This window comes from Heterodontus francisci, chromosome 42 (assembly GCF_036365525.1).
Source record: "Heterodontus francisci isolate sHetFra1 chromosome 42, sHetFra1.hap1, whole genome shotgun sequence".
NCBI lineage: Eukaryota > Metazoa > Chordata > Chondrichthyes > Heterodontiformes > Heterodontidae > Heterodontus > Heterodontus francisci.
The window spans coordinates 20,657,862-20,681,378 of NC_090412.1; the positions used below are offsets into that span (position 1 = coordinate 20,657,862).

General features: G+C 43.1%; 1 protein-coding gene across 2 annotated transcripts in view; it reads right to left on the minus strand.

The window, feature by feature from the left end:
- Window positions 1–20,800, minus strand: part of LOC137355506 (A disintegrin and metalloproteinase with thrombospondin motifs 14) — a 216,831-nt gene extending 196,031 nt beyond the window's left edge. The window contains exons 1-2 of one of the 2 annotated variants that reach the window (XM_068020727.1): window positions 19,510–20,798; window positions 18,885–19,255 (exon numbers count right to left, since the gene is read on the minus strand). In XM_068020727.1, the coding sequence (XP_067876828.1) occupies window positions 18,885–19,255; window positions 19,510–19,585 (447 nt within the window). In that variant the 5' untranslated portion in view covers window positions 19,586–20,798. Of the gene's footprint in view, window positions 1–18,884; window positions 19,256–19,509 lie in introns of both variants that reach the window. The other variant, XM_068020728.1, reaches the window with a different exon arrangement.
- Between the last annotated feature and the right edge of the window lie 2,717 nt (window positions 20,801–23,517).

Below are 23,517 nucleotides of genomic sequence, written 5' to 3' on the forward strand. Positions count from 1 at the left end.
CTCCAGGATGGTATGTTGCCTCCCTGGTGCCAGGGTCAAGGATGTCTCTGAACAGACAGGGGGCATTCTGAAGGGGGAGAGTGAACAGCCAGAGGTTGTGGTACACATCGGTACCAACGACATATGCAGGAAGAGTGACAAGGTCCTGCAGGGGGAGTTTAGGGAGTTAGGTAGAAAGTTAAAAGACAGGACCTCGAGGGTTGTAATCTCGGGATTACTCCCTGTGCCACGTGCCAGTGAGGCTAGGAATAGGAAGATTGTGCAGCTAAACACGCGGCTGAACAGCTGGTGTAGAAGGGAGGGTTTCAGATATCTGGACCATTGGGATCTCTTCAGGGACAGATGGGACCAGTACAAGAAGGACGGGTTGCATCTAAACTGGAGGGGCACTAATATCCTGGCTGCAAGGTTTGCTAGCATCACTCGGGAGGGTTTAAACTAGTGTGGCAGGGGGCTGGGAACCCGAGCAGTAGGACAGCTAGTGAAATAAATGGGGAGGACATAGTAAACAAGGCCAGTAGGACTAAGAGGAAGAGCAGGCAGGGAGATGTTGCTGAGCACAGCGGGACTGGTGGTCTGAAGTGCATTTGTTTCAATGCAACAAGTATAACAGGTAAGGCAGATGAACTTAGAGCTTGGATTAGTACTTGGAAATACGATGTTGTTGCTATTACAGAGACTTGGTTGAGGGAAGGGCAGGATTGGCAGCTAAATGTTCCAGGATTTAGAAGCTTCAGGCGGGATTGAGGGGGATGTAAAAGGGGTGGGGAGTTGCATTACTGGTTAAGGAGAATATCACAGCTGTACTGCGGGAGGACACATCAGAGGGGTCATGCAGCGAGGCAATATGGGTGGAGCTCAGGAATAGGAAGGGTGCAGTCACGATGTTGGGGATTTACTACAGGCCTCCCAACAGCCAGCGGGAGGTAGAGGGGCAGATATGTAGACAGATTTTGGAAAGATGTAAAGGTAACAGGGTTGTGGTGGTGGGTGATTTTAACTTCCCCTATATTGACTGGGACTCACTTAGTGCCAGAGACTTGGATGGGGCAGAATTTGTGAGGAGCATCCAGGAGGGCTTCTTGAAACAGTACGTAGATAGTCCAACTAGGGATGGGGCCATTCTGGACTTAGTATTGGGGAATGAGTCCGGCCAGGTGGTCGAAGTTTTAGTGGGGGAGCATTTCGGGAACAGTGACCATAATTCCATAAGTTTTAAGGTACTTGTGGATAAGGATAAGAGTAGTCCTCGGGTGAAGGTGCTAAATTGCGGGAAAGCTAATTATAACAATATTAGGCAGGAACTAAAGAATTTAGATTGGGGGCAGCTGTTTGAGGGCAAATCAATATCTGACATGTGGGAGTCTTTCAAACGTCAGTTGATTAGAATCCAGGACCAGCATGTTCCTGTAAGGAAGAAGGACAAGTTTGGCAAGTTTCGGGAAGCTTGGATAATGCGGGATATTGTGAGCCTAGTCAAAAAGAAAAAGGAAGCATTCGTAAGGGCTGGAAGGCTAGGAACAGACGAAGCACTTGAGGAATATAAAGACAGTAGGAAGGAACTTAAGCAAGGAGTCAGGAGGGCTAAAAGGGGTCATGAAAAGTCATTGGCAAACAGGATTAAGGAAAATCCCGAGGCTTTTTATACGTATATAAAGAGCAAGAGGGTAACCAGAGAAAGGGTTGGCCCACTCAAGGACAGAGATGGGAATCTATGTGTGGAGCCAGAGGAAATGGGCGAGGTGCTAAATGTGTACTTTGCATTCGTATTCAACAAAGAGAAGGACTTGGTGGATGATGAGCCTAGGGAAGGGAGTACAGATCGTCTCAGTCATCTCATTATCAAAAAGGAGGTGGTGTTGGGTGTCTTGCAAAGCATTAAGGTAGATAAGTCCCCAGGGCCTGATGGGATCTACCCTAGAACACTGAGGGAGGCAAGGGAAGAAATTGCTGGGGCCTTGACAGAAATCTTTGCATCCTCATTGGCAACAGGTGAGGTCCCAGAGGACTGGAGAATAGCCAATATTGTTGCTTTGTTTAAGAAGGGTAGCAAGGATAATCCAGGAAATTATAGGCCAGTGAGCCTTACGTCAATGGTAGGGAAACTATTGGAGAGGATTCTTCGGGACAGGATTTACTCCCATCTGGAAACAAACAAACTTATTAGCGAGAGACAGCATGGTTTTGTGAAGGGGAGGTCGTGTCTTACTAATTTGATTGAGTTTTTTGAGGAAGTGACGAAGATGATTGAAAAAGGAAGGGCAGTGGATGTTATCTATATGGACTTCAGTAAAGCCTTTGACAAGGTCCCTCATGGCAGACTGGTACAAAAGGTGAAGTCACACGGGATCAGAGGTGAGTTGGCAAGATGGATACAGAACTGGCTTGGTCATAGAAGACAGAGGGTATCAGTGGAAGGGTGCTTTTCTGAATGGAGGGATATGACTAGTGGTGTTCCACAGGGATCAGTGCTGGGACCTTTGCTGTTTGTAGTATATATAAATGATTTGGAGGAAAATGCAGCTGGTCTGATTAGTAAGTTTGCAGACGACACAAAGGTTGGTGGAGTTGCAGATAATGATGAGGATTGTCAGAGGATACAGATCGGTTGGAGACTTGGGCAGAGAAATGGCAGATGGAGTTTAATCCTGACAAATGTGAGGTAATGCATTTTGGAAGGTCTAATGCAGGTGGGAGGTATACAGTAAATGGCAGAACCCTTAGGAGTATTTACAGGCAGAGAGATCTGAGTGTACAGGTCTACAGGTCACTGAAAGTGGAAACGCAGGTGGATAAGGTAGTCAAGAAGGCATACGGCATGCTTGCCTTCATCGGTCGGGGCATAGAGTATAAAAATTGGCAAGTCATGTTGCAGCTGTACAGAACCTTAGTTAGACCACACTTAGAATATTGCGTGCAATTCTGGTCGCCACACTACCAGAAGGACGTGGAGGCTTTGGAGAGGGTACAGAAGAGGTTTACCAGGATGTTGCCTGGTCTGGAGGGTATTAGCTATGAGGAGAAGTTGGATAAACTCTGATCGTCGTTCCAGTGAAAACAGAGGTGGAGGGGCGACATGATAGAGATTTACAAAGTTATGAGCGGCATGGACAGAGTGGATAGTCAGAAGCTTTTTTCCAGGGTGGAAGAGTCAGTTACTTGGGGACATAGGTTTAAGGTGCGAGGGGCAAAATTTAGAGGGGATGTGCGAGGCAAGTTCTTTACACAGAGGGTGGTGAGTGCCTGGAACTTGCTGCCGGGGGAGGTGGTGGAAGCAGATACGATAGTGACGTTTAAGAGACATCTTGATAAATACATGAATAGGATGGGAATAGAAGGATATGGGCCCCGGAAGTGCTGAAGGTTTTAGTTTAGGCAGGCATCAAGATCGGCGCAGGCTTGGAGGGCCAAATGGCCTGTTCCTGTGCTGTACTGTTCTTTGTTCTTTACCCCTCCAAAGACTTCACCACCTACAGCTGTCCATGTTATCCACTGCCAGACCAGGCTTGAACATCTCAAAACAGTACAACCATTTATTCTCTACAGCCAAACCCTCTCATCCTGGGATCATCCTAGAAAGCAAGAGGCATCCAAAACACCTCTCCTACACAGTAATCTACCTCACAATCCGCACCCTCATCTCACACTGAAGGAAAGGAGCTCATAGACTTTCAACTGCTGCTGTGTGCTCCCGCTCTGGCCCCTTGCCTGCCCCTCCTTTCAATGTTCAGTTCCCTCAACCACACCACCCCAGCCATCTTCCCCTCAAACTCACTTGTTTCGCCTCTTTCTTCACCCCTCTCGCGAGCTAGCTCCTGACTTTTTTTAATTCTTTGGTGGGATGTGAGCGTAGCTGGCAAGGCCAGCATTTGTTGCCAATCCTTAATTGCCCTCGAGACGGTGGTGGTGAGCCGCCATCTTGAACCACTTCAATCAATGTGGTGTAAGTAAACTCACAGTGCTGTTAGGGAATGAGTTCCAAGTTTTTGACCCTGTGACAATGAAGGAACGGTGATATAGTTCCAAGTCAGGATGGTTCCTGGCTTGGAGGGGAACTTGCAGGTGGTGGTGTTCCCATGCGTCTGCTGCCCTTTGTCATTCTAACTGGTAGAGGTCGCAGGTTTGGAAGGTGCACATTGTATATGGTACACACTGCTGCCACTGTGTGTCAGTGGTGGTGGTTAGCGAGCGAATGCTTAAGGTGGTCGATGGGGTGCCAGTCAAGAGAGTTGTTTTGTCCTGGATGGCATCCAGCTTCTTCAGCGTTATTGGAGCTACACTCATCCAGGCAAGTGGAGAACGTTCCATCACACTCCTGATTTGTGCCTTGTAGATAGTGGACAGGCTTTAGGGGAGTCAGGAGGTGCGTTACTCACCACAGAATTCCCAGCCTCTGCCTTTGGAGCCACAGATTATAAAATGGCTGGTCCAATTCAGTTTCTGGACAATGATAACCCCCAGGATGTTGATGGTGGCGGAATTCAGCGATGGGAATGCTATTCAATGTGATGGAGAGATGGTCAAATTCTCTCTTGTTGGAAAAGGGCATTGCCTGGCATTTGTATGGCACAAATGTTATTTCCCACTTATCAGCCCAAACCTGAATGTTATCCAGGTCTTGCTGCACGTAAACACGGATTGCTTCATTATCTGAGGAGTTGCAAATGGAACTGAACATGGTGCAATCAGAGAACATCCGCACTTCTGATCTTGTGATAAAGGGAAGGTCAATGCTGAAGCAGCTGAAGATGGTTGGGCCTTGGACACCAACCTGAAGAACTCCTGCAGTGATGTCCTGGGGCTTAGAGGTTTGGCCTCTAACAACACAACCATTTTCCTTTACGCTAGGTACCAGTGGAAAGTTTTCTCCGATTCCCATTGACTTCAATTTTGCTAGGGCTCCTTAATGCCACACTTGGATAAAGGCAGTCAATCTCATTATCCATCTTCTTCCGATCAGTCTCAAGTTGACTTTTCTTTACCCTCTGGTATAATCCCCACTACAGGAAATGGTCATCACCACTCCCTCTAAAAAAGCCCAACATTGACTCCCCTACTTTAAATACAACCTATTGACACCTGCCCTTTCTCTGCAAATTCCCAAATGAATATTCATCCAACTCTACCTCCCCCTGTTTGAGTCCCCAAAATCCAGTTTCTTGAATTCTCTCTTTGTCTTTCTACCATTCTTCCTTCCAAAATATTTCTCTTCAACTATGCTTTCCCCTCACTTTTAACTCCAGTTACAGTCTCTTACTTGACATCCTCCTGTCACATTGATGTTCTTATGCACAATGGACACTACAGAAATGTTTGTTGTAGCCGTTAATGAAGTGAAGTTTAAGACTGCTGGTCATTGAAGATCTTACAGTCATAGCATAAATGAACTCACCTTTGTCAAACGAGTGCTGCTGCTCTATAAACATGTGACAAGATTTTTGGTCCAAATCATGCAGATGTTTTCTAATAATTTTTTAAAATTTAAGTAACTTGATTTTTATAACATTCATCATGGTGCAATAACCTTTTCCCAATTTTTTATTTCCATCATTCAGGTCATGAATTTACCTAGAAGTAAAACCTCTCAATAGTGAGCCTTGGCAAAGCTTGAAAAATTCTGCTCAGTATGAGAAAAAGGGCCTTTAAGAAGCTGGTTTCTTGACATACTCCTGCAAGAATCTACATAGAGATACAGCTAATTCTGAAAAACCAAAGCACTGCATGAAATAAGCTTCACTACTTAAATAAAAGTAAAATACTGCAGTTGCTGGAAATCTGAAATAAAAACAAGAAATGCTGGAAATACTCAGCAGGTCTGGCAGCATCTGTGGAGACAGAAGTAGAGTTAACATTTCAGGTCAGCGACCCTTCATCAGAACTGACAAATATTAGAAATGTAAAAAGTTTTAAGCAAGTAAAGTGGGGGCTGGAGCAAGAGATAACAAAAGAGGTGTTGATAGCACAAGGTCAGAGAATAACTGGCCAGACAGTCATGGAACAAAGGCAAACGGTATGTTAATGGTGTGGTGAAAGACAAAAAGTGTTAGTACAGAGAGGGTGTCAAATGACAGTAAAATGAATAGCCCCAAGCACAAATGTGAAAAAAAGGTGAGTAGGCACAGTAGAAACAAACTAAAGTAAATAAACAAATAGAAAAGAAAAAAAAAAGGGGACCCGTCACACTCTGAAATTACTGAACTCAATGTTCAGTCCGGCAGGCTGTAGCATGCCTAATCGGTAAGTGAGGTGTTGTTCCTCGACCATGCGTTGATGTTCACTGGAACACTACAGCAATCCCAGGACAGAGATGTGAGCATGAGAGCAGGGGCAGGTGTTGAAATGGCCAGCAACTGGAAGCTCAGGGCCATGCTTACGGACTGAGCGGAGGTGTTCCGCAAAGCGGTCATCCAATCTGCGTTTTGTCTCCCCAATGTAGAGGAGACCACATTGTGAGCAGTGAATACAGTATACTAAATTGAAAGAAGTGCAAGTAAATCACTGCTTCACCTGAAAGGAGTGTTTGGGGCCTTGGATAGTGAGGAGAGAGAGGAGGTAACTGGGCAGGTATTACACCTCCTGCGATTTCAGGGGAAGGTGCCGTGGGAAGGGGACAAGGTAGTGGGGGTAATGGAGGAGTGGACAAGGGTGTCAGAGGGAATGATCCCTTCGGAATGCTGACAGGGGAGAGGAGGGGAAGATGCGTTTGGTAGAGGCACAGGCTGGATGTGGCGGAAATGGCGGAGAATGATCTTTTGGATGTGGAGGCTGGTGGGGTGGAAAGTGAGGACAAGGGGAACCCTATCGCGGTTCTGGGAGGGAGGGGAAGGGGTGAGGGTAGAGGTGCAGGAAATGGGACGGACACAGTTGAGGGCCCTGCCAACCACAGTAGGGGGGAATCCTCGGTTGAGGAAAAAGGAAGACATATCAGAAGCACTGATGTGGAAGAATGTTGGCCAACATAAGCTGGTTGTAACATATCCAAATTGTAATAGACTGTTATCTTAGCATAAGTCTAACTGAAAATTTGATAATTTAGCTTTTTTAAAGGATACTTATACTCGAAAGTACCAAAATTGAACCTGGTGTCCTTTGCTCAAAGAGACAAATAAAAATCCATTAATATTCAATAATTCCCCCCAAAAAAACACAATCATTCACATTTCCCTCGAAGGCTTTTGTTAGGTTTAGTCAAGTTGTTTGAAGGACTGAGGGAAAACTGGATGGGGCGGGGGGTTGGTGGTTGGTGTTGAGTGCTTTCCTGCACTCACTAAACACATCTCTAAAAATATTAGCCAATGATGGATGTCAACAATTGTGCCCTTAGAAATGGCTACGCCCCACCCTAGAAGCTAAGAAGCTATCTTGGGTGAGAAGACGACAAGCAGGGAGGGCGGGGAAAAGAGAAATCAAAAATCAGTCACAAAATATTTAAGTTAAAACAAATTATGCACACTCAGAAATTTCTGAAATAGAAAACATATGATAAACCAAGTCAATCAACAACTGACAGTAGTATTAATCAAATCCGAAGATGTAGTTGCTTTGTCAGGACTTTCAGGCTGGGACTAAACTGATGAATACATGGTCCTTTACAAAAATCTGGAACTTCGAGTCATGGTCTGTGGTTTTCAGCAAACAAACTGAAGAACGCTGAAACTGATTTTGTGGTAAAATTGCATTCTTTGCAAATGCACAGACATAGTCTGGATTGTTACAATTTTGCAGTTTATTTTCACTTGTATTATCGGTTTACATTGCACTCCATTATATGTTATGGCAAATAAAAATGGTCTTGCTTTCAGCTCAAGCCCTTCAAATTACCAGTCTCACTTGAATAAAAATTGACAAAATGTTGAAAATCAGTACTGCATGTGGCTTTCTCTTTTGAGATCATGGACTCCAGCAGCGTAACCAAGTATTTTAAAGCTACATTCAAGCAATCGTGGATTTCTGCATACTTGGGTTGAATCTTACTTTCACTGGAACCGTCATAAATGTAATGGATAGAGCACCAGTATAGCCTCAGCATCCCTTTGTGTGTGTGTGTGTTTGGGGAAGAGCAGAGTTTATGCTTGATCACGATTCAATAACGCCTGACTAAACAGTACACATACGTAATTAATATCTGCTTCAGATGTCACTCTCAGCCCCACTCCCCCTTGCAGTAGAAGAGTCTTTTGAGGTTCACACATCAAAATGGCTACTTGGGTGAGATACCAGAGGACCCCAGTGCCTCAGAAGATGGACTCTTGCTGGAAAGTTGGAATAGTTCTAGACGCCCAACTTTAGGAAGAATGTCGAGGCCACTGAGAGGGTACAGAAGAGATTTACTAAAGCATGTACCATGGATGAGGGATTTTAGTTATGATGAAACCAGAGAAAGTGGCATTCTTTCCAGTAAGATAAAGAACTCAGAGGATATTCAATAGAGGTGTTCAAAACTCTGAAGGGTTTTGATAATGTCAATCTGGAAAATTTACTACTGGTCTGTGAATCGGTATGAGGATATGAATGAGATCATCGGCAAAAAAAAAGTTTAAAGAAAAATTGATGGAAGCTTGAACAAATTAAATGTTGTGGGTGAGAGGGAATATATGGATAGCACTTTTAGAGACCCAGATTTTCCAGGCCCAGACAGGAGTGGCAGAGATGGTCAGTTCCAAGAGCATAACCACTGGGAACTGGATTCAATGTAGGAAACACTTGTATGTCCTGAAAGAGTAACAGATCTATATTTCACTGTCTCCGTCACACCTGACAACAGTCCTCCCTCACACTTCCTATGGAACACATCCTTCACCAAAAATCACAAGGGTACACTACATCACCTCTCATCTCATTCCAAACAACATTTCTTGCTTGCCACCTTCAAAATTCTATTTTTACATGGTAGCAATTGCAGAACCAAGTCCTCCTCTGATGACTACTTCCTCACTTCACACTTCTGCCACTTGCTTTCCATTTGACATCTCCTATTCTGCTAGCATCTTCTCCCTTTCAATATATGTAGTACAAGCAGAAGCAGAACAAAATGTGCACTTCCCTTTTCTACAGCCACTCACTAACTCTCATACTGTCTTTCTACAGGAGAAAGGGGCGACACAGCACCGCAGCCTCACAGCTCCAGCGACCCGGGTTCAATTCTGGGTACTGCCTGTGTGGAGTTGCAAGTTCTCCCTGTGTCTGCGTGGTTTTCTCCGGGTACTCCGGTTTCCTCCCACAAGCCAAAAGACTTGCAGGTTGGTAGGTAAATTGGCCATTATAAAATTGCCCCTAGTATAGGTAGGTGGTAGGGAAATATAGGGACAGGTGAGGATGTGGTAGGAATATGGGATTAGTGTAGGATTAGTATAAATGGGTGGTTGATGGTCGGCACAGACTCGGTGGGCTGAAGGGCCTGTTTCAGTGCTGTATCTCTAAACTAAACTAAAAAGCAGCACACAACGAGGGAAAGGAGTAAAACCTAAAAAGGGACCACCAGCATATGACTTCACCGAGATGGAGGAGAAAACTCTGAAAATTAGTGGCCCTACAACAGTGATGTGCATTAGAGCTGCAGAGGCTGGGAGCTTATCTGAACAGAGCCCCTGCGTATCACTTGTACCCCTTCATGTACTAAAAACAATTTTTTTTTAAATTGCACAGCCAGAATGAAACTTCAAGCTGCATTGTCAGCCCATAATCTGTTACAGTGCCATGGGAACAGGAGTAGGCCATTCAGTCCCTCGAGCCAGTTACACTATTCAATTAGATCATGTCTGATCTGTACCTCAATTCCATTTTATGGCTTTGATCCTAATCAGTTGATACCCTTACCTAATCATAATCAGCCAATCTGAATCTTGCAAACTGTACTTGCCCAGCATCCATAGGCTTTTGAGGGGAGAGAATTCAACAATTCTTTTTGTGTGAAAAACTGCTTCCTGATTTCATTCCTGGATGGCCTAGCGCTAATTTTTAAGATTGCACTCCCTTGTTCTAGATTTCCCTACCTAAAGAAAAATCTTCTTTTTGTCTATTCCTTATGTCATTGAAATACCTCTAATAGATTACGCCTCAACCTTCTAAACGTAGATTGTATTCCTTTAAGTTTATCCAATCTAATAACATAAGATTTAGGAATAGAAGTAGGCCAGATGGCCCTCTAGCCCACTCCACAATTCAGTATCAAAGCATACCTTCGACAACAATCCCACTTTTCTACCCTATCCCCATATCCCTGGATTCCCTTAGTGCCCAAAAATCTATCAATCTCTGGCTTGAATATACTCATTAACTGCACATCAACAGTCCTCTGGGATAGAGAATTCCAAAGAGCAAAAAAATTTCTTATCAGTCCTAAATGGACATCTTTTTTTATTTGTTCATGGGATGTGGGCATTCGCTGGCTAGGTCAGCATTTTTTGCGCATCCCTAATTGCCCTCGAGAAGGTGGTGGTGAGCTGCCTTCTTGAACTGCTGCAGTCCTTGGGGTATTGGTACACCAACAGTGCTGTTAGGAAGGGAGTTCCAGGATTTTGATCCAGTGACAGTAAAGGAACGGTGATATAGTTCCAAGTCAAGATGGTGAATGGGGTGCTAATCAAGTGGGCTGCTTTGTCCTGGATGGTGTCAAGCTTCTTGAGTGTTATTGGAGCTTTACTCATCCATGCAAGTACACTCCTGACTTGTGCCTTGTAGATGGTGGACAGGCATTGGGGAGAAAGGAGACGAGTTACTCACTGCAGAATTCTCAGCCGCTGACCTGCTCTTGTAGCCACAGCATTTATTGACTGGTCCATTTCAGTTTGTGATCACTGGTAACCTCCAGGATGTTGATAGAGGGAGATTCAGTGATGGTAATGCCATCGAACATGAAGGGGAGATGGTTAGATTATCTCTGGTTTGAGATGGTCATTGGTGCCACACAAGTGCCAGGCAATGTTACTTGTCATTTATCAGCCCAAGCCTGAATACTGTTCAGGTCTTGCTGCATATGGACACGACTGTTTCATTATGTAGAGTCGCAAATGGTGCTGAACATTGTGTGTTATCATCACCGAACATACCCACTTTTGACCATATGATGGAGTGAAAGTCATTGATGAAGCAGCTGAAGATGGTTGTGCCTCGGACACTACCCTGAGGAACTCCTGCAGTAATGTCCTGGCACTAAGATGATTGACCTCCAACACCCACAACCATCTTCTTATGTGCAAGGTATGACTCCAACCAGCAGAGATCCCCCACCCAACACCCCAGTTTCCCATTGATTCCAGTTTTGCTTGGGCTCCTTGATGCCATATCCTGAGACTATGACCCCTGGTTCTAGACTCTGCAGCCGAGGAAAAACAGACCTCTAAGCCCTCCAGCGGCACAGTAATTAGCACCGCAGCCTCACAGCTCCAGCGACCCGGGTTCAATTCTGGGTACTGCCTGTGTGGAGTTTGCAAGTTCTCCCGGTGTCTGCATGGGTTTTGGCCGGGTATTCCGGTTTCCTCCCACCACCAAAAGACTTGCAGGTTGATAGGTAAATTGGCCATTATAAATTGCCCCTAGTATAGGTAGGTGGTAGGGGAATGTAGGGACAGGTGGGGATGTGGTAGGAATATGGGATTAGTGTAGGATTAGTATAAATGGGTGGTTGATAGTCGGCACAGACTCGGTGGGCCGAAGGGCCTGTTTCAGTGCTGTATCTCTAAATAATTTTTTTTTTAAATAAATAAATAAAATTTTATATGTTTCAATGAGCTCATCTCCAATTCTGCTAAACTCCAGAGAACAGAGGCCCATTCTATTCAATCTGTCCTCACAGGACACCTCCTCATCCCAGGAATCAATCTAGTGAACCTTTGTTGCACCCATTCTGAAGTCAAATATATCCTTCCTTAGATAAGGAGACCAAATCTGAATTCCAGGTGTGGTCTCACCAAAGCCCGATATAATGGAAGCAACACTTCCTTACTCTTATATTCCAGCTCTCTTGCAATACAGGCTAATGTATCAATTGGCTTCCTAATTGCTTGCTGTACATCCATGTAATGGATTTGTGTACGGGAGCACCCAAATCCCTCTGAATACCAACATATAATTGTCTTGCACTTTTAAAAAAAATTATTCTGCTTTTCCATTCTCCTTACCAGAGCAGATAATTTCACATTTCCCCACATTGTAATCCATCTGCCACTTATGGACCAACTGCTTAACCAGTCGATATTCCTTTGCAGCTTCTCGGTGTCCTCCTCACAGCTTACATTCCCACACAGCTTTGCATCATCAGTAAATTTAGAAATACTACTCTCATTTAAAGTCATTGATATAGATAACGGAGACCCAAGTACTGACCTTTCTGGCACTCTACTAGTTACAACCAGCCAACCCGAAAATGGCCCATTTATTCCTACCCTCTGTTTTCTATCCTTTAACCAATCCTCAATCCATGCTAATATATTACCCCAATTCCAAGATCCCTAATCTTGTTTAACAACCTCTTGCATGGTACCTTATTGAATGCCTTCTGAAAATCCCAATATATCACGTTCACTGGTTTCCCCCCTTATCGGTACTATCAGTTACACCCGGAGAAATTCTAAAAGGGAAAATTGTTTTTGACAAATATTTCACAAAACTGTGCTGACTCTGCCTGATCACATTATGATTTTCTATGTGCTTCGTTACTACATCCCTCAAAATAGATTCTAGCATTTACCCTATTACTGATGTCAGGCTAACTGGCCTATATCCCCGTTTTATCTTTTTCTTGAACAGCGGGGTTATATTTGCTACCTTCCAGTCCACAGGGACCATTCTAGAATCTAGGGAAATCTGGAAGATTAAAAAAAAACACATTCACCATCTTTGCAGCCAACTCTTTTAAACCTTGGATATAGGCCATTAGGTCCAGGGGATTTTTCAATTTTAGTCCCATTAATTTCTCCAGCAATTCGACTTTACTAATATTAAATACTTTAATTTCTTCATTCTTATTAGACACCAGTTCCCCACAATTTCTGGTAAGTTCTTTGTATCTTCTGTGAAGACAGATACAAAATATCTGTTTAATGTCTCTGCCATTTTCTTATTCCCCATTGTAATTTCTCCTGTCTCAGACTATAAAAGGGAGGTAGTTTACTTTTGCTAATCTCAAACTATTTTCATACTTGTAGAAGCCCTTACAATTTATTTTTATGTCTTGCTAGTTTATTCTCATTCTATTTTCTCCCTCTATCAATTTCTTGGTCATCCTTTGCTGATTTTTAAAACTCTCCTAATATTCAGGCTCACTACTCTTTTTGACAACACTATAAGCTTCTTCTTTTAATCTAATACTATCCTTAACTTCTCTAGTTAGCAACAGTTCAACCACTTTTCCAGTGGGATTTTTATTCCTCAAGGGAATGCATACCCATTAAGAATTATGAATTATTTCTTTACATGTTGCCATTGTTTATCTACTGTCACAAGTTCCCCTCCAAATCACACACCATCCTGACTTGGAACTATATCGCTGTTCCTTCACTGTTGCTGGGTCAAAATCCTGGAACTCCCTTCCTAACAGCACTATGGGTATACCTACCTCGCATGGACTGCAGCAGTTCAAGGCAGCAGCTCACCACCACCTTCTCAAGGGCAATTAGGGATGGGCAATAAATGCTGGCCTAACCAGCGATGCCCACATCCCATCAATGAATTTAAAAAAAACATATTTTAATCTAATTTCCTAATTTACATAGTCACTCACTCCTCATACGTACATAATTGCTTTCATTTAAATTTATGACCCTAGTTTTAGACTTGAACACATCACTCTCAAACACAAGATGAATTCCATCATACTATGATCACTCTTCCCCAAAGGATCCTTAACGATAACATTATCAACCATATTTATTCTGTCTCAGTGCACATTAACCCTGTCTCATTACATAATGTTCTCATAATGTAACTATTCAGCCCAGTATCATTCTGGTAAATCTGCACTGTACCCCTTTCCAAACCCAGTATATCCTTCCTGGAGTGCAGTGCCCAGACTGAATGGCATGCAACTCTTATCCTTTTTCTCTTTCCTCTAGTTCTTTCTCATCATTCTCTGTAGAAGACATCATGGAAGAGTACTATGAAGTCTGTTGATACATATTTGGATGATATTGCGATGCTCAGAGTCCATGCGTGTCCGACAACTTGTTAAACTTTCCAACGGGAAAAACCTAACTCCATAGTTTTTTGTTAAATGTTCTGTTTTAACTACCTTGCTGACAAGGTTATGCTGCCTGCAATCCACTGTAAACTTTCAAATTTGAATGACAGAAAACCATACTTACACTTCACTCTCCAATCTACAGTTAGAGAATGAAACCCCCTTTTGCAGCTCCATTTTAATGCGCCAATAGCATCAATCGCTGAGCGTTCCAGTTATTGGTGGTCTTTTGATATGTGCTTATGTGATTTATTGGGAGTAAGGCGAGAAAAGTCAACAGCCCTGATAAATGATACTCATTTATGAGTGAAAATTATATGACAATCAGTGCAAAGTGCCTAGAATAGTGACAACTACACAATGAACAATCTAGTATGGTTTGCTCATATTTTCTTTGCCTTTTTTCTCCTTAGTATAGCAGAGATCAGGACTATTCCATGACACACCACACTGGAGCATCTATGCTGTGACACCATGTCACTGGTTAGTAACCAAAAATGTCTTATAATGCTACATTATAAAAATTCAGGAGGAGAAAATATTAAACAGTTAATAATACTATTGCAGAATTTTGTGTATATTCAGTTTGTCTGGCTAATACTAAAGTAGGTTGGAGGCTTACCAATGATCCTTCTATGACAATGCAACACAAAACACACTGATGGCAATCTGTCCTTTTACGAGAATGCTAAAGGAACTTGTCTACATAAAATTAGTCACTCTGCATTTTATTGCTCACAATGCAAAACCAGGAAATGCTCAATACAAACAGTTCTCCAATATGGACATTTATGTAATTTGTGCTCAAGTTGAAAAGTACAAGCTTCAAAATGTGTTTTTTTATGGCAATGTTTTTCAATTAATACAAAAAATTAATCAATACAAAAAATGCAAAGCAGACCTTGCTGAGCATTAACTGATTAAATTCAAAGTGATGAAATGAAGCTTTACCCTGGTACTTGTCAAAGGGCAACAAAGTCGCTAGTCCTGCATAACACAATTCACCTGCAGGTTATTTTGTTTGCGTCAACTTTTCCCCTCTCACTTTGAACTCGTGACCCCTAGTATTTGAATCCCCCACTCTGGGAAAAAGCTTCTTGCTATCCACCCTGTCTCTACCTCTCATGATTTTGTACACCTCAATCAGGTCCCCCCTCAACCTCCGTCTTTCTAATGAAAATAATCCTAATCTACGCAACCTCTCTTCATAGCTAGCGCCCTCCATACCAGGCAACATCCTGGTGAACCTCCTCTGCACCCTCTCCAAAGCATCCACATCCTTTTGGTAACGTGGCGACCAGAACTGCACGCAGTATTCCAAATGTGGCCGAACCAAAGTCCTATACAACTGTAACATGACCTGCCAACTCTTGTAATCTATACCTCTCTGTAATCTAAGGCTTTCCTCAAATAAATTATTTATATAAATGTAAGTCTTTTTACTAGTCAGTCAACAATATTAAATCAAGAATGCAAATAGCATACAAAATATTTTGTATTAAAACATTAAAATCTAAGTACTTACATCACAAAGGTTTTTGGCACAATAAAATCTCAACCTTTAACCAAGACTAAAGACAAGGATGCCAGTCAGTCAAATATACTATTGTCTTCTTTAAGGCATGATGACAGGTACGGTCATTTAGTTAAAATAAATTATATAAATATTCAATAATCACATGTACCCAAGCTTACGATTCCCTCCACCACTTCAATCGCTTATTTTATAAAACTGTATTTGAGATGCCAAAATTCCAATGATAATTTTCAGGAAAACAAGTACAAGTAAACCCTGAGGTATTATTTAGTATGTATTTTGGACAAGATATTAGTCAAAATATCAATTGATGGAACAGATACTTTATTTTCATGGGGAACTTTGCCACTATTTCATTCATGTTAATACTGGCACTGATTCTACCCAAAAAGCACATCACAAACTAAGTCTCGCACATACATCCCATACTAAATATGGAATATCAAAACATAAAGTGCACTTACAGGAGATCGAATGAACAGATCTTGATGGCATGCAATTTTCAGCGATTTATGATACTAACAGCATAAATAAATCCAACTTAACTACCAAATAAACCACAAAATTGCAAATTACTGGTAGTAATTACTCAAGGAGAGTTCTTTGAGGGGGTTACATGTGCTGTGGATGAAGGGGAACCGGTGGATTTCCAGAAGGCATTTGATAAGGTGCCACATCAAAGGTTATTGCAAAAAATAAAAGCGCATAGTGAAAGGGGTAACATATTGGCATGGATAGAAGATTGGCTAGCTAACAGGAAGCAGAGAATAGGCATAAATGGGTCATTTTCTGGTTGGCAAGATGTAACAAGTGGTGTACCACAAGGATCTGTGCTGGGGCCTCAGCTTTTTACAATTTAAATGGTTTAGAAGAGGAGACCGAAGGTATGGTTGCTAAATTTGCTGATGACACAAAGATAGGTAGGAAAGTAGCTTGTGAAGAGGACAAAAGGAGGCTACACAGGGATATAGATAGGTTAAGTGAGTGGGCAAAAATCTGGCAGATAGAGTATAATGTGGGAAAATGCAAAGTTGCCCATTTTGGCAGGAAGAATAACAAAGAAGTACATTATCTAAATGGTGAGAGATTGTGGAGCTCTGAGATGCAGAGGGATCTGGGTGCCCTAGTGCATGAATCGCAAAAGGTTAGTATGCAGGTACAGCACATAATTAGGAAAGCTAATAGAATGCTATCGTTTATCACAAGGGGAACTGAATACACAAGTAAGGAGGTTATGCTTCAGATATACAGGGCATTGGTGAGACCACATCTGGAGTAACTTTGTACAGTATTGGTCTCCTTATTTAAGGAAGGATGTAAATGCGTTGGAAGCAGTTCAAAGAAGGTTTACTAGACTGATACCTGGAATGGGTGGGCTATATTATGGTGGAAAGATTGGACAGACTAGGCTTGTATCTGCTGGAATTTAGAAGAGGAAGAGGTGACTTGATTGAAACATATAAGATCTTGAGGTGTCTTGACAGGGAGGATGTGGAAAGGATGTTTCTCCTTGTGGGAGAATCGAGAACCAGGGGTCACTATTAAAAAATAAGGGGTCGCCCATTTAAGAGAGATGAGAAGAATTTTTTTCTCTCAGAGGGTCGAGTGTCTTTGGAACTCTCTTCCTCGTAAGGCGGTGAAAACAGAGTTTTTGAATATGTTTGAGGCAAAGGTAGATAGATTCTTGATAAGCAAGGGGGTAAAAGGTTATCGGGGGTAGGTGGTAATGTGGAGAACTCAGTTCAGCCATGAACTTATTGAATGGCGGAGCAGGTTCGAGGGGCTGAGTGGCTTACTCCTGCTCCTAATTCGTATGTTCGTATTACTGATACAGCGTTATATTTACATTACGCCTGAAATGTATTTGTACTGTTGCAGATGTGCTCCATACATGATAGCATTCGCATCATAAAATTCAGACTTAAATTGAGTAGTTCCGTTTTCTCCATCCCCGTCATTACCATAATTTAATGTCTCCGGTATGTCTTAGTTAAAACAGTAAAATCTACTTTGAATTGAAGTTCTAAATTTAAAACCCTCACATTAAAACAATAACTTGCGCAATTACAACAACATCTTGATTTTCATAAGTTTCCTAACGTAGAAAGCCTCGCTGGTTAAATGAAACACAAACAGCCCGGAAGGCAATTGTTTCTGTAGTGCAGACGTTCATCTCGACCCTGTCAAGACCCCTCAGTTAATTTGCGTTCTGAACTCTACCCTTGAAGGGCTTGTCACCCTACCTTGAAATTGTTCCAATACAGTTATGGCCATTCTGCCGAGCCATCACACGACAGCTTAATTATCACACGGTTTTAATACATTCACTACAAACAACCTGAATTAACAAAATACAATCGACATGATCCAACAACGCAATACCCAATGCACCAATCCGCTACATCTCGTTGTCAGACTTTCTATGACACTGCAATACTAGGTCCAATGAACTGAGACTGATGGAAGCCCGACCTGTAATCATTCCACAAGCATTTGCAAAATCTTGATAGCTCGATTTTATTCCTTGCTCTCCCTCACGCGGATAAAGTAAGCGCCAATCCGGAAAGGAGGTGAAGGTCAACATCCCAACATTTCACCAATCAGATCAACACAAGGAAAGGCGGAAAAACTGAAACTCAATCTAAAACAAGACTAGTAATTGTACGGTATGGGGCTGTTGTGCCACCAGAGTTCTGCTATTTCTGCCCAATACACAGCAATACCAAAATCAAATTGTGCGCAACGTTAAATAACACTGGTTTAAAGTCTTCTACATTGAAGAAATACTGTGAAATATTGAAGTTATTTAATAATTGTGGAAATAACCTCTGTATGCAGTGAATGGCCAAACTCCCAATGCTCATATACCAGATGATCTCATATCCACCAATATCTATAACCAAGTGCATACGAGATCTCACCTGTAAACAACTTCATTCAGCCAAGTTAAACAATTAAAAAGTAGTTTTTTTTCTGCATTGACGATTTTTCTAGGGAAAAAAACGTCGTGAAGGGAACTCAATTATACTTATTTCAGTTGCTGCAACTTTCCTTCGAACCAACTTGTCTCGCCATCGAGATGATATAACAGGACTGCGTTGTTAAACGCCCCCAGTACATCCCGCAGTTTAACAGTCAAATAATTAGAGAAACTAGTTTCTCCACACTCACCAAACCATCGCAATTGCTAATAGCCACCGTGGCTCCTGGCATACCGGTAATATCCCCAGAAAACACACAATCTCCATGGATAGGTTCGGTGAATAGGTCCTGGAAATCCTCCTGCCACTCCACCGTTGCACCGGGAGCAACGAGCCTGGCGTTGTGCTTCAAGCGTAAATGCAATTCCTTCCCGAAAACGGTGACATTAAAGTACAAGTCCGGTTCTGCTCTGCTCTCCCGGGGGGTGCTCCGTGCAACGCGCCTCCCAGACCGGAGCTCACCGGCTGCACTCGATACAATGTGCGATATGTAGCGACCCTGGTTATCGGTGCTGAGCGGTACTATCAGACCATAATCGATAAACTTTCCGGAAAGTGAATCTGCAGGAAAAGAAACAGATACTACTTGCGTACATCTGTCAACTCCTACACATATTTGCCGCAAAATTAGTATTTTGTATCCGTTGTTTTCCTAACTTTAAAAGTAATAAGCAAAGAGTTAGCATTACCACACCGTATCGTTCGCCTCTAAACTTTGGAGATTACAACAGTTGCGCATTTTCGGGGGAACTAGGGAGTTTTATACAAGCCCAATATAGCATAGGACAAAGAATGTTAAGTTTGCAAATGCCTACCTTCTGTTCCGACTGCATGAAGCCTGCATTCTAGTAACAGCGGAATAGAAGAAAACAATAAATAAAAATAGTCCATATCGTTTGGTGAGAAAAAAACGCTCTTGTCATTGAAGGAAATCTGGAAAGCGCCGTGCAAACTTCTGCTTGCAAATTCCTGCACGGTGGAATTGCAATGCAAAGAAAAAAAGGGGTTTTCTCCTCCCCCTCTTGTTCCGACTAACAGAATGCAATAACAAAAAAAGAGAAAAGTGGTCCACTATTTTTTTGGCTGTCGGTGAACTGCTCACCAGGGCAACCGATCCCTTTTATCAAAGCTCTAGGAAGCAGAAGTAGTTTAAGCCCTGGGCTCCTGGATATGCCATGACGCCACATGATTGACACTTCACCGATTTACCCGGGAGCTGCTCAATGGGAGCTGGAATCACACTGCGGCAGACAAAACAAACTCACCTGGTCCCGGCTTTACCCTTCATAGAAAGACAACACAATCTGTAAGATTGTTTTTCAATGTCCAGTCATTTGTGTGTGTGTGTGTGTATGTTTAAACTGCAGATTAACCCGCCTTTTAACTGGCCGCTAGTGCGGCGAAGAGGGAACGAGTATTAAATGTCCCTTTTGTTACTTTGTCATGTAAACTTATAACTAAAAACCCCTGACAGAAGGGGGATGCTCTCCTGTCACACATTTTTCACAATTGATTTCTCTTCTGTTAACTGTAATTCAGCCATAAAGACGGGGCTAAAGTGTGGCGAGTCGAAGAGACTTAGCAGTTGGCAGGAAAAAAGAGAGGCGCAAGGGGAGAGCCAACTGTGTTAACAGCCCCGACAAACAAATTTCTCTGCAGCACCTGTGGAAGAGTCTGTCACTCGAGAATTGGCCTTTATAGCCACTCCAGGCGCTGCTCCACACACCACTGATCACCTCCAGGCGCGTATCCATTGTCTCTCGAGATAAGGAGGCCAAAGAAGAATTCACCCCCACCGTCAGATCTGCAAAATATTCCCGCTTAGCGTGCGGCAGTTAATAAGCGTCAAAAAACAAACCAACGACAAAAAGAATCACAGAGTCAAAAGTTATGTTCTCCTTCATTCATTATGTTTGATGCTTTCAAGCTGCGACGAGGACCGTATTCGCAGCTGAGGGGAAAAGTGCGGCACAATGCTGTGGCGATAGAAAGACCTTTTGCTTGTGGGGGGGGGGGAGGGGAGGGTGAGGAGACATGTAAGTAAGTGCTCAAGCCAAAAGATGCTCAATTTCTATTTTTGTTTGAAATTTAGGTACAGGAGTTAGCGTCGCAGCGGCTTTCTCGCTGCTCGCCCACTCCAGCAAACGTGGCCTGCGCTCAGCGTTCACCAGCTCCTTTCTCCCCTCTCTCTTGGCAGATGCGCGCGCTCATGCCGCTTTGTACCAGGCGGTTATTGTCGCGCGAGCCGGCGCAGGCGCACAACTGCTCCCGCTCTCCAGCGCGCGCTCGAGCCGGCTTTCCGTTAGGATTTGAATCCGCCCCGCGCGATCCCGGGGTTTTGAACTGTCAGGCGCGAGGGTGGTCACTTTTGTCGTTCAGGTGAATTGGCGCCTAACGGCTCATTCACAATTCCTGCAGCAACTAATAAAAGCACAGAAACAGGCCATTCGGCCCAACCAGTCTGTGCTGGTGTTTATACTCCGCACCAGGCTCCTCCCATTGCACTTATTAAAGCTTTCAGCATACCTTTGTTTTCTCTGATAGGAACAGGAGGAGGCCGTATAGCCCTCGAGTCTCTTTCGCCATTCCATTAGATCATGGCTGATCTGCGATCGAACTCCATATACCCGGCTTTACCTCCTGTCCCTTAATGTTTGGCCAACAAAAATCTTTCAATCCCAGTTTTAAAACTTAACAATTGATCTAGCAGCAGTGGCCATTTGTGGAAGAGAGTTCAAAACTTCTTCCCTTTGCATGAACAAGTGTTTCTTAATTACACCCCTGAAAAGTCTGGCTCTAATTTTTAGACTATGCCCCAAGGTCCTAGACCTCAAGGCCTGCTCGTGTATAAAATTGAAACTGGACCCGAGCCCGACCCAAACACAGCCAACCCAGGCCCGTATTTTTCTTCAACACAAGTATTGCAATAAATTTAATATCAAACTTGTTATTGTGCTCTACTTTGTCCAAATGGTAATACTTGTGATCCTGTTCATCCGTTCCAGCAGCAGGCTATTCCTGCAGATGGAGTTGTGGGGAATCTTGGGTGAGCCTGATTCCGTGAGTTCCCGGAGGCAGCATTGTCCAACCCAACCCAAGCCCGAATGCTGGATTCGGAATATAGTCCTGACCCCGACACGTAGTTGGGTCTAGTCGGGTTCAGGTTGGTTAGCCAGGCTTTACCTAGACTCCCCAACAAGCAGAAATAGTTTCTCTCCATCTCCCCATCTGTTCCTCTTAATATCTGGAAAACTTTGATCAAATCACACCTTACCCCTCTAAATACAGGGAATACAACACTAGTTTGTGTAATCTCCCCTCGCAGTGGTTAGCACCGCAGCCTCACAGCTCCAGCGACCCTGGTTCAGTTCTGGGTACTGCCTGTGCGGAGTTTGCAAGTTCTCCCTGTGACAGCGTGTTTTTCCGCCAGGTGCTCCGGTTTCCTCCCACAGCCAAAGACTTGCAGGTTGATAGGTCAATTGGCCATTGTAAATTGCCCCTAGTGTAGGTAGGTGGTAGGAGAATGGTGGGGATGTGGTAGGGAATATGGGATTAATGTAGGATTAGTATAAATGGGTGGTTGTTGGTTGGCACAGACTCAGTGGACCGAAGGGCCTGTTTCAGTGCTGTATAAATAAATAAGTAATTTAAATCTCAAGAGTCCAAATATCATTCTAGTAATTACACTGCACTGCCTCCAAGGCCAGCATATCTTTCCCAAGTTGTGGTGTCCAGACTTCGCAGTACTTCAGGTGTGGTCTAACCAGGGCTTTGCAGAGCTGAAGTGTGACTTCTACCCCCTTGTATTCTAGCCCTCTCAATATAAAGGGCAGCATATCATTAGCCATTTTGATTATTTTCTGTACCTATTCATGGCATGTTAATGCTCTATGTACCTGGACCCCAAAGTCTCTTTGAACCTCCACTGTTTCTAGCTTTGCACCAATGAGAAAGTACCCTATTCCATCCTTTTTAAGCCTAAGGTGGAAGACCTTGCATTTGTCTATATTGAAATCCATTTGCCCATTCACTTAATCTATCACTATCTCTTTGTAATACACTTCCATCCACACTGCTTACAATGCTGCCTATCTTTGCAACATCAGAAAAATTGGATATGAATGAGGCTTTCTATCCCATCATCTAAATCATCAATAACTACGGTGAATTGTTTAGGCCACAACAAAAATCCTTGTGGGACGCTATTAGTCACATCCTGTCAATTTGAGGGCCTGCCCATTATCCCTAGTCTGTTTCATAGAAACATAGAAAAATAGGAGCACGAGTAGGCCATTCAGCCCTTTGAGCCTTCTCCGCCATTCAATACGATCATGGCTGATCATCCAAACTCTGTTCCCGCTTTCTCCTCGTATCCCTTGATCCCATTAGCCCTAAGAACTATATCTAACTCTTTCTTGAATATATTTAATGATTTGGCCTCAACTGCTTTCCGTGGTAGAGAAATTCCACAGGTTCACCGCTCTCTGGGTGAAGAAATCTCTCCTCATCTCAGTCCTAAATGGCTTACCCCTTATCCTTAGACTGTGACCCCTGGTCCTGGATCCCCCTGCCATTGGGAACATCCTTCCTGCATCCTTCCTGCTGCTCAGCCAATTTCCTAACCAGGTCAACAGTTTATCTTCAATTCCACGAGCTTCACCTTTATCTAGTGGTCTCCTATGAAGGACATTATCAAATGCCTTCTGGAAGTCCATATATTACATCCGTAGACATTCCCTGTTCACTATTTCAGTCACCTCTTCAAAAAATGTACTCATCTAGTTTCCTTTTGAAAGCTTCTAAACTATTTGCTTCAATCACTT